The sequence below is a fragment of the Phyllostomus discolor genome, chromosome 10, assembly GCF_004126475.2.
Source record: "Phyllostomus discolor isolate MPI-MPIP mPhyDis1 chromosome 10, mPhyDis1.pri.v3, whole genome shotgun sequence".
Lineage (NCBI taxonomy): Eukaryota > Metazoa > Chordata > Mammalia > Chiroptera > Phyllostomidae > Phyllostomus > Phyllostomus discolor.
Window position 1 is genome coordinate 46,146,962 of NC_040912.2, and position 12,003 is coordinate 46,158,964.

Sequence of the window (12,003 nt, forward strand, 5' to 3'; positions counted from 1 at the left end):
CTAGATTAACATAAAATTGAATTTTATTCCGTAAAACTCATGAAATATATATATATCGAGATGAAACTGTCATATAATTGTTTTAACAAAAGTATTTAACAAAATAGAAACTGCCTGATTCTTGCATGACAAAATTCCAACATTCAGAAAACAGAAAACTGGTATACTAACTTTACCTCCTCCTATTAAGGTAGAGGTTCACTTAAAATATCGGTATAGCTTACAAAGTAAATTTACTTTTATAACACTTCTGACTGACATTATCTGTAGTATTAACCTCAGTATCTTGTTTATTAGTAATAAAACAGTCTTAATATTTTCTTAATACCTTCCAGTTGTCCTGGATCTGCATCATCTTTCTGTAGCTTTTCCCACTGTGAACTTAAAGAAAACAGAAAAGCAATAATGAATTGAAAATATATAAAATCAATATACCATACTTAAAACAGAGTTCTAGAAAAACTAAAATTTATGTACAAAATAGACTCAATTTCCCTAAAAACAAAATACATACATGCAATGTGTATGTTTGTACCTCTACAAAATCATATAGAGTATATTAGACATAAACTTATATAACATACCCATATACTAATTATTTTTAAAACTTTGATCATAATTGTAAAGCTATCAAAAGGTATCAACAAATAATACTACTTGTCATTCAGTAAAACACCCAATGTTCCAGTTACCATATTAAATAACAATTGTTATACACTATGTCTAATTCAGTAACAATCCTTAAAATAAGCATCATTGTATCAGGACACTGAGGTCCGCAAGTTAAGTTGCTAGAACTGAATCCTTATAGGTGTCTGCAGAGTTAGTTCATGCAATTTCCATTGCCCCATTCTGATCTTACTTGCAATTAAAACTATTTTTTTAAAGATTTCATTTATTTACTTTTAGAGAGAGTGGAAGGGAAGAGGAGAGGAAGAAAAACATTAATGTGTGGTTGCCCCTCACACACCCCCTACTAGGGACCTGGCCTGCAACCCAGGCATGTATCCTGACTGGGAATTGAGCTGGTGACTCTTTGGTTCACAGGCCAGTGGCACTCAATCCAACAGCCAGGGCACAATTAAAACTAGTAAACAGCCCCAAATATTATTAGGACTATGAAGTGATTAACATATGTCAAATCCAGTTCATAAGAAAACATACCATAGTGTAGTGAAAAGACTACCCTGGGAGACCAAAGATTTAGTTGTATGACCTTGAATAAATCAATAACCTTCACATCAAAAAGTAAGGCAATTAGATGCGTTGATCTGTAAGGACTTCCTCTGACTTTTAACCTCTCTAGTAAAGCTCTTAAAATGCTAATTGAAAAGAAAATGCCAGAACAATTAAATATACTAAATAAAACTAAACAGTTTTTCAAATCTGTAAGCACAGCTGAAAATTCTAGGAATATAGAAAAAGGAAAATTTTGAGAGGCTACTAGTAACCTATGTGAAGAGTAAACCTAGTCTAACAAGCTGACTTTCAAAACAGATAATTTCTAGCCCTGACCAGGGTAGCTCAGTTGGTTGGGCATTGTCCTGCAAGGCAAGGAGTTGCAAGTTGCATCCAGGCTGTCTGATTTCTGGTTGGGGCACACAACTGGGTTGCGGATTTGGTCCCCAGTAAGGGCACATTCAAGAGGCAACCAATCAAAGTTTTCGCTCCCATTCTTTCTCTCTTTTCTCTCTAAAAATAAATAAATAAAATCTTTTAAAAAATAGATCATTTTTTCCATCTCACAGTTACTTGATAGCACATCACAGATTAGAAGGCATTTTCACCTTTCTTACTTCTTATAAATGGAAATAAAAATAAATTTTTGCCAGTTATAATATTATAACCCAGGCTTTGAGACGGTTTAAATTGATATGATTTTCTTATATAGTGATTACCCATTTAAGGTTGTCATTTAATCTCTCAAAGGACAATAGGAAGAGAGGAGACTATAACATTTATTAATTGTCTACTATTAACCCAGGTTTTAACATACCCTATTTAATCCTCATAACCTTGTAAGGTAGACTTTCATTTATTCTTTAGTTTGCTTTTTTTTTTTTTTACAAATGGCAAAACTGAGAGTCAAAGGGGTTAACTAATTTGACAAAGGTTACAAAGCTACTAAGTGTTGGGACCAGCTGTCAATTAAGATTTGACTAAAAAGTCCACCAATGTTGTAAATAAATATGAACTATTAATTCCCAGAGGTGAATCAGAGTCACAGAGTACAACTGTATTAATTGACAGAATAGGCTAGAAATCATAGCCCCGACCAGGTAGCTCAGTTGGTTAGAGCATCATCACAATATGCCAAGGTTGAGGGTTCAATCCTCGGTGGGGACACATACAGGAGGCAACAAGAAAATGCATAAATAAGTGGAACAACAAAAATCAATCTACCTCTCACTCTTTCAAAAAATCAATAAATAAAAATTAAATTAAAAAGAAACAGTAGGCTAGAAATCATAACTGTCCAAACTGCTTATAAAAGCTATATAAAATCAACATATATTCCAACAATAGCTTGTTGAGTCAGAATCTAGCCTTCTATGACTATTCTTTTTCTTCTGCTTATTCCAAGTATCTAATCTCAATTAGAAAATATGAAATACGTGGTTATTATTTTTAATTTAATAAAATTTATTTTACATGAATAAACGAGGTCAGGGATATTGTGGGGGGGGGCAAGTCATTTAACTTAAGCAATTTAAACACTTTCAAATGGATCAGTAGATATCACCAGTCTTAGATGGAAAGTCTCACTGGTCCTTTATGCCACTTTGAGAGAAAATAATGGGACTATGGGCATTATGTGTAGTATGAGTAGAATGGTAACCATTTGGAATCAAAATGGAAACTATCCTAACTACCAAAACTTTTTTTTAAAAAAAAGACAGAAAATAACCACATAAAGAAATTCAGCAAATTAACATGACAAAACTACAAAACATATATACTTCATATCAATAAATACAAATGAGTATAATTCACCCATTAAAGTAAAAGGTTTTCAGAATGCTTTAGTGAGACAGCAGGTCAGATCAGCAATAGTTATTTCTGTGCTCTATACCTTTTTGTGAAAAAAGCACATTGCAGATTACATATCATTGCAAATTACAAAGGGAAGATGGTTTTGCACATATAAAGATAATTATGTACATATATGAACACCTTTGAAAAAAGATACAAGAATAGGCCAGAAAATCTATGAGGTTAGGAAAACAGTGAAAGGGATACAGATGGATATGTGGCTTCTTCATAGTTTTAACTTCTGAATTTTTCTGGTACCCTTCTCTTCCTTTTTCAATAATCAATGAGTTTGCTCTCCTTTGTCCTTTCTCTCTCCCTCTTCGCATTTTTAACTTTGAAACTATGTTATTCCTACCCTGTTAGAACATGTAATGTATATATTGTATTCTTTCAACCTTTTTCCCATCTTTTAGTTTTGAGCTAAAATTAATTAAATTGGTGCTCACCATAAATCCTTTTGGTAGTTTTCCCCAGTCATCTCTGTTGTACCAACATTGTCAGTAAAAGACTCTTCTGAAGGGGTTTGTGAACATAGTGTTCTTTGAGTTCTTACATATTTAAAAGTGTTTTTCTACAGCCCTGATAACTTGAACAACAGATTGGCTGGATATAATATTCCTTACCTGAAGAAACTCCTCTCTCCTTGAGTTTTTTGAAAATGTCATTCTACTTGTCTTTATCAGAGATTCACTTTCCCTGGTAAGTAAACTTACCTTTCTGCCTGGGAGCTCAGAGACTTTTTTTCTTTAATATTTATTTTTAAAGTGAAAAGCATAAAAAGATCTCTGCAGTAGGCTGAATAATAGTCCCTAAAGATGTCCATGCTATAAACCCTGAACCCTGGGAATGTTACTTTACATGGTAAAAAGGACTTCTGAGGATCTTGAATGGATCCGGTCTATTCAATGACCGAATTCTTATAAAAAAAAAAAAAGATAGCAGTTCAGAGAAAAGAGAAAATGATACATTGCTAGCTTGGAAAACAAAGGAAGGAGCACAAGCCAAGGAATGCAGATAGCCTCCAGATGCCAGAAAAGGCAAAGAACCAGATTCTCCCTAAACACTTCAGAATGGATGCAATCCTATGCACCCATTTTAGACTTCTGACATGCAGAAATATAAGATAATAAATGTTCCTTGCTTTAAACTACTAATTTGTGGTAATTTGTTACAGAATAATGGACTAGGACAGTCTCAGAATTGACTGTTGTGAGTGAAATGGAGAGATGAACCCCTTAATATACAGAGTTGCCTTTTAACTCTGGAAAAGTTTTCTTGGAGTATAGTTTTAGATCTTAATTCATATCCATTGTTTTATTTTATTTCTTCAAGATTCCCAATGATACATATATTGAATCTTCTTTGCCTGTAATATTTATTACATTCTACTTGATTATTTTTATGTCTTTAGGTTTGTCCTCTTGGTTTTCACTTCCCTCCTCAATATCCTTTATTACATAGTGGAACCTCTGTTCTTGAGCTTAATTTATTCTGGAAGACTGTTCAAGAAGTGATTTGTTTGGAAATTGAATCATTCATATTCATGCATCCTCTCCTTTGTCAGTCACCTGAGAGATGTGTAACTAATCACACAGGTATCAGCACAAAAGGGCTGTTGGGTCAAGAACCAAAATTTTGTTCAACAACCAAGACAGTTTTTCTGTGAACAACTTGGTTCAAGATGGGAGATGTCAAGAACCAAGGTTTGATTATATTCTCAGTTAAATCCACTCTCTGCAGGAAACCTTAAAATTTCATTTTCATTTCTGAGATGATTAATTTTGCTTGAATTCCATTTGTGAGTTTGGTTAGTTTTTGTTTCCCAACCTCTTCTTCTGCAGCCATTTTGCTGAGCTGTTAAATTTCTAAATTTAAAGTATTTTTCCATATCTGAAAATGCAGGTTTAAAATCTTTACATCAAGTTGGAATATTGTGTTACATCTTCCTCTACTCTATTTTGGGTCCGAAGGGGCAATTTCATCAGCTAAAATGTTTTTATTTACATATTCTGTTTCTTCCTATAATGACCTTTTCATGCCTTTTCTATTTCATTTTCTCTTCACTTTGAAATGCCCCAAGTTTGCTTGGATCAGCGAACAGATGATTCTATAAATGCAGGTGTGAGGGTTTTGGATTACTTAGTAGACTTCTCAATTCTAAAGTACTTTTTTTCTTTAAGAATAATGAAGTAGTTTCTTTAATACAGGTATACTGCCATTTTAACTGGGATAGACTGGCTTATCTTCTTGTTTGACAGAGGTAGGTATAAGGACTGGAGAGGGTGCAGCCTTAATTTCTACCCCTTTCTTCTTTCTTCACTGCCAAGCCTCCAAGGAGATGGCACGTCCTTCCAAATCATCTCTCAGTCTCCCTTCAGAAACAATACTTTCCCAAGACTGCCATACTAATTATTATCCTAAATAGTCATAAGACACTTCCTTTTTTTGGATTCTTTAATAGACAACACTCTATGCATAGGGTCCACATCTGTTTTCAGTATTTCCCAATCAGGGTTAGACTCTCTTTCTGGAGATTTCATCTGTATTTCACCACTACTAATCAACCCTATCCTTGGCCCCCACTATCCTCTCGTCTTTTCCATGCAGTCTTTAGCTTTTCACCTTAGCATGCGCTCCAGAGCTGGCTCTGCAGACTTTAGTTACTTCACTATCTGCATATAAATTGAAGTTTTCAGTCTACTCTACAGACTCCTAGTATGCTGCAGGAAAGGGATACCCCTACAGGAAAGTGGTGTTCTTTGCTCTTCTTATCGATCTTGTGGAGAGAACTGGATTAGGTGGCCATCATTATCCTATGGAAAACTACAGTCTTTTCTTTCATTGTTTTGTAAGAATTATTATAACAAATAGACAATTTTTCCCACATTTAAAAGACCACAGGGTTTTCTACTCCATGACTTCCAAAACCTCTCATGAATAACTTTTTATAACTGAAAAGAAGACTAACAGGCCCTGGACCAGCCAGTTGGCCATGGGCATATTAAGAGACTTCCAGCCAAGATGGAGGTGTAGGTAAACACTTTTTACCTCCATGCACAACTACAACAAAAATTACAACTAAATTATAAAACAAGTATCACCCAGATTCATCAGAAAATTTAGTGCTATGTAAGTCCAACAACCAAGGATTTGAAGAAGCCACATTCATCCAGAGGGGTGCCTTTTCTACATAGGCCATGCTACTAAGGGAGTCAAAGCAGCCCTACCTAACACACAGAAACAAACACAGAGAGGTTGCCAAATTGAGGAGACAAAGAAAGAAATATGGCAAATCAAAGAATAGAACAAAACTCCGAGAAAAGAACTAAATGAAATAGAGATAAGCAACCTGTCAGATGCAGAGTTCAAAACACTAGCTATTAAGGTGGTCAAAGAACCAGTGTGTACTGCAACAATATAAAAAAGACCCAGGCAGAAATGAAGGCTGCATTAAGTGAAATAAAGAAAAATCCACAGGGAACTGATGGTGGAGGGGATGAAGCCAAGAATCAAATCAACGATTTGGAACACATGGGAGGAAAAAAGCATTCAATCAAAACAGCAATAAGAAAAGGCATTTAAAAAAAAAGAGAGAATAGAATAAGGAGCCTCTAGGACATTTCCAAATGTAGCAATACCCGAATCATAGGGGTGTCAGAAGGAGAAGAGAAAGAGCAAGAAACTGAAAACTGAGTTCCAGCCAAGATAGAGGTATAGGTAGGAACCTTTCGCTTCCTCACACAACCAAAAGGAAGATAACAACCAATCTAAAATCAATAAGCCACCAAAAGTGCCAGGAAATCAAACTACATGGAACTCTGACAACCAAGGAATTAAAGCAAAAAAAAAAAAAAAAAAAAATCAACCAGAACAACCAGACCAGTAAGGTGGCAGACTGTATGAGTTAACTCAGAAAGACTGCAGTGAGGCAGTGGACCATGGGGGCAGGGCTGGCTGCCCAGCTGGGTGGGCTGCACGGGAGGGGCTGACTTAAGCAGAAAACTGAGACTCAGAGGTGGCTGCAGGCTATGGCTGGGGTTGCAGCTATGGGAGAAACTCCCAGTCTCAAACTAGAGTCCCTTAGAAAGTGAAGTGGAGACGAGTAGACAGGTCATCTGCACTGTTGCCTCTCTGGCCCCTCCCCCACAGGCAGCGCCACATTCAGCAAAGAGGGTAACCCTGCTCAGGTGAATACCTAAGGCCCTGCCCCCTTACAACTTAATCCGCTGTGCCAAGACAAAAAAATATGGCCCAAATGAAAGAACAGAGAAAAACCTCAGAACTAAAGCGATGAGGAGGTTGCCAACCTATCCGATGGAGAATTTAAAGCCCTGTCAATCAAAATGCTCACAGATCTGATTGAGATTGGTCAAAAAATGAAAGAACAAATGAAGAATACCCAAAGTGAAATAAAGCAAAATATTCAGGGAACCAACAGTGACAGGTAGGAAACCAGGACTCAAAGCAACAATTTAGAACAAAAGGAAGCAGTAAACATCCAATCAAAACAGAATGAAGCAACAAGAATTCAAAAAAGGGGAGAGAGTCTTACAAACCTCTGGGACAACCTGAAACGCTCCAATATCTGAATTTTAGGGGTGTCAGAAGAAGAAGAGCAACAGCAAGAAACTGAAAACTTATTTGAACAAATAAGGAGAACTTCCCCAATCTGGTAAAGGAAATAGACTTTCAGGAAGTCCAGGAAGCTCAGAGAGTCCCAAAGAAGTTGGACCCAAAGAGGAACACACCAAGACATCATCATTAAGTTACCCAAGATTAAAGATAAAGAGAGAATCTTAAAAGCAGCAAGAGAAAAGGAAAGAGTTACCTACAAAGGAGTGTCCATAAGGCTATCAGCTGATTTCTCCAAAGAAACCTTGCAGGCAGGAAGGGGCTGGAAAGAAGTAGTTGAAGTCATGAAAGGCAAGGACCTACATTCAAGAATACTCTATCCAGCAAAGCTTTCATTTAGATTACAAGGGCAGATAAAGTGCTTCCCAGATAAGGTCAAGTTAAAGGAGTTCATCATCACCAAGCCCTTATTATCTGAAATGTTAAAGGGACTTATCTAAGAAAAGAAAGATAAAAAATATGAACAGTAAAATGACAGCAAACTCACAACTATCAAAAAATGAACCTAAAAATGTACAAGAAAGAACAATGAAAACAAAACCTAAGCAAACAAGTACAACAGGAACAGAATCAGAGAAATGGACATCACGTGGAGGGTTTTCAGTGGGGAGGGAAAAGGGAGGAATAGAGGAGAAAAGGTACAGAGAAGAAGCATAATTGGCAGGCATAAAATAGATTGGGAGAGATAAAAATGGTATAGGAAACAGACTACTCAAAGAACTTATATGTGCAATCCATGTATATGAACTAAGAGGGGGAGGGAATGCTGGAGAGGTTGGGGGGTATGGCAGGGAGGATAAAATGGGGAAAATTGGGAAAACTGTAATAGTATAATCAATAAAAATACTTTAAAAAATGAAAAAGAAACCAAAAACTTATTTGAGAAAATAATGCAAGAAAATTTCCCTAATTAAATGAAGGAAACAGACATACAAATCCAGGAAGTACAGAGAGTCCCAAACAAGTTGGACCCAAAGAGCACCACAACAAGACATATCATAATTAAAATATCAAAGGTTGCCCTGGCTGGCGTAGCTCAGTGGATTGAGCTCGGACTGCGAACCGAAGTGTCACAGGTTCGATTCCCAGGCAGGATACATTCCTGGGTTGCAGGCCATAACCCCCAGCAACCACACATTGATGTTTCTCTCTCTCTCTCTATCTCACTCCCTTCTCTCTCTAAAAATAAATAAATAAATAAATAAAAACTTTAAAAAATAGTTTAAAAAAATATCAAAGGTTAAAGATAAAGAGACAATTTTAAAAGCAGCAAGAGAAAAGCAGAGAGTTACCTACAAAGGGGTTCCCCTAAGACTGTCAGCTGATTTCTCAAAAGATACTTTGCAGGCTAGAAGGAACTGGGAAGTAGTATTCAAAGTAATGAAAAGAATGGACCCACAATCTAGATTACTCTATCCAGCAAAGTTATCATTTAGAATTGAAGGGCAGATAAAATGTTTCCCAGACAAGGTAAAATTAATGCAGTTCATCATCACCAAGCCATTATTATATGAAATGTTAAAGAGAACTATACAAGGAAAAGATCAAAACTATGAATATTAAAATGGCAACAAACACAGAACTACCAATAGCTGAATCTAAAAGAACAAACTAAGCAAACAACCAGAGCAGGAGCAGAATCATATATATGGAGATCATTTGGAGGGTTATCAGCTAGGAGGGGGAAAAGGGGAATAGGAGAAAAGTTACAGAGATTAAGGAGTACAAATTGGTAGGTACAATAATATACAGGGGGAGGTTAAGAACAGTATAGGAAATGGAGTAGCCAAAGAACTCATATGCATGACCCACGGACATGAACTAAGGGAAGAGACTGCTGGAAGGAATGATGTACAGGGCAGAGAGGGGCAAAGTGGGAAAAATTGGGACAATTGTAATAGCAAAATCAATAAAATGTATTAAAAAAAGAACATTATCTTTGTAATGTTCATATTTATTGAGAAACTATTAAATTTTAACCTTAAATATTAACTATTAAAATTTCATTAGCTAATTAAACTAAAGACAAAATTAGTAAACCAGCTTTGAAAATAAGGTATTTAAGAGAGAAAAGTAATAAAACAGACTAGAAAGTAAGAAGAACAGATAGCACTGTTTTTAAATTTCTAATGTTGCTTTGTAACCTAGGCTTCACATTTAACACCTATAAGGTACTTTATATTTCAAAAATCATTTTTATATATATTATTTAAATCTTCTAAGGATTATTATAGGAGGAAGCTGAGAAGTGGCATTTTTAGGTGACTAGCTCAGACCCCATAAGGCAAAAAATGGCTGAGCAGGAAATCAAAACCATGTTCTTCCTACTGTACTATGTGCCACTGTGTCTCTTGAGCAGTTTTATTACAGTGAAATTCTAATAAAAGACAAATACAGATTTATAACTTGATTTACACATTTCTTTAATGATCAGAGTTTCATATCACTCAAATATCTCACACAAATACATAGAACAAAGCTAAAACTGACTTTTCTGTAGCTATCCAGATTTTTAAAATTTTACAATAGTTAGATATATTAGATCTGTCAAGAAAAAGTCCAACTACTGTTAATATAAACAAGAATGTTATGAGTGACATCAATGTAACCTGGCAGCCTGGACTGGAATACGCATTTGAGAACAATTTTGATTTCACTATACTAGGCAGCAGGGACAGTAGACGCTGCTAAGTGAGAGTGTGTACTGGGCGGTCGTCACATCCAAAATGACTACATGAGTACAGCAATGGCTCTGCATCATATTTTGTATAAAGCTTGAACATTTCTTTGTAGAAACTATATGGATGATTCAGAAGGCTGCAGCTATGGGCAACTGGTGATAGGCTGCTTCATCATGACAATGTGCCCTCTCATGCATCATTATCTCATGCAGTTTTTTGGGGAAATATCAAATCATCCAGGTAATTCAGCAGCCTCACAGCCCAAATTTGGCAAACTGGGACTTCTGGCTTTTCTCAAAACTAAAATCACCTTTGAAAGGGAAGAGATTTCAGACTGCTGATGAAATTCAGGAAAATACCATGGGGCAGCTGATGGTGACTGGGAGAACTGTGTGAGGTTCCAAGGTGCCTACTTTGAAGAGGCATCATTGTCCTATGTACAGTGTTTCTTGTATCTTGTATCTTCTTCAATAAATGTCTCTAGTTTTCCTATTACATGGCTGGATACCTGCTGGACAGACCTTATATAACTCGTGTCAAATTATGTCCTTCCCTAAACAACAAGAAATAATATAAACCTCTAGAGTTTTTTACCTTGCTCACTACAAAAGAAAACTTGTATACTATAGTAAATATCCCAAATAAATATATAGAAATAATATACCTACTAAACAGAAAATTACCTTGATATTTCCCTGAGATAAACAGTCTGCATGGCCTTCTTCAAATGAGGTTCAATATTTCTCCAGAGTTTGCGAGTATCACGTTCACTTGCTACACCAAAGGGAAGAAAATTTCAGTAATTTAGAGCTTACAAATTTTTTTTCAAAAAAGTAAATAAAATTACATAGTTACCTTCTCCTTTAACCACAGGTTCACAATATTTAGGGAAATTAAGTACTGCCTGTAAATAACAACAACAAAAAAGTAGTTATCAAAGGGAGAAAACTGTACTTGAACAATGATAAAATAAAATTAAAAAAATAAAAATAAAAATATCCATGTTTACTAAACAAAAAAAAGTAGTTATCTACCACAATTAAGAATTATTTTTAAGTAAAAATTTTATTACAATTCAGGCTATTTTACTTTGATATAATTGTTGAAGTAGAATGTTATTATAGCTTATTACTGCAATAATAAAACAGCAAATACCAATAATGGTAGTAAAACATTATGTAAAATATTTCTTAATTGGCTAAATTCTGACTAATCTATTGGTGTCTAGATATAAGACAATGCAACAAAGCTAATTTGCCATTTTAGAACAATTATGTTACAAAGGACCATAAAACACAATGAAGTACCCCTAGACCAAAAAATTAACCAGTTATTTGCCAAGGTCTTTATTCTCTCAAATTAAACGTCATCTAGTTCTGTACAACTCAAACTATTTTGACTGGCAGCACTGCCGAAGACTGTTATAAAATCAAATTCTTAACACCATCAGAATCCTGGGGATTAGGCCCAGGAATCTACGTTTTAACAATCTCACTAGGAATTCTATGGATTCTAAAGTCTGAGAAGCACTAGTTAATCATAATTACTTAGTAGTTTTCCATAAATCTACATTGAATTCTATTGAAAGGTAGTTTAAGCAAATTGAGTACATGAGTTGTCCAGGCACAGTCTCTATATTTAAGTACACTTATAAAAC

General features: G+C 35.3%; 1 protein-coding gene and 1 long non-coding RNA gene across 5 annotated transcripts in view; both read right to left on the bottom strand.

The window, feature by feature from the left end:
• Positions 1 to 12,003, bottom strand: part of ORC5 (origin recognition complex subunit 5) — a 96,323-nt gene that overhangs the window by 44,862 nt on the left and 39,458 nt on the right. For all 4 annotated transcript variants that reach the window (XM_028525630.2, XM_036010735.1, XM_036010734.1 and 1 more), the window contains 3 exons: positions 11,202 to 11,250; positions 11,030 to 11,120; positions 329 to 381 (listed from right to left, as the gene is read on the bottom strand). In XM_028525630.2, coding sequence (XP_028381431.1) covers positions 329 to 381; positions 11,030 to 11,120; positions 11,202 to 11,250 — 193 coding nt within the window. The remainder of the gene's footprint in view (positions 1 to 328; positions 382 to 11,029; positions 11,121 to 11,201; positions 11,251 to 12,003) is intronic.
• Positions 5,482 to 6,133, bottom strand: LOC118497097. The gene is made up of 2 exons (XR_004899649.1): positions 5,771 to 6,133; positions 5,482 to 5,733 (listed from the first exon to the last, which is right to left on the bottom strand). It is a non-coding gene; the product is annotated as an uncharacterized LOC118497097 (long non-coding RNA).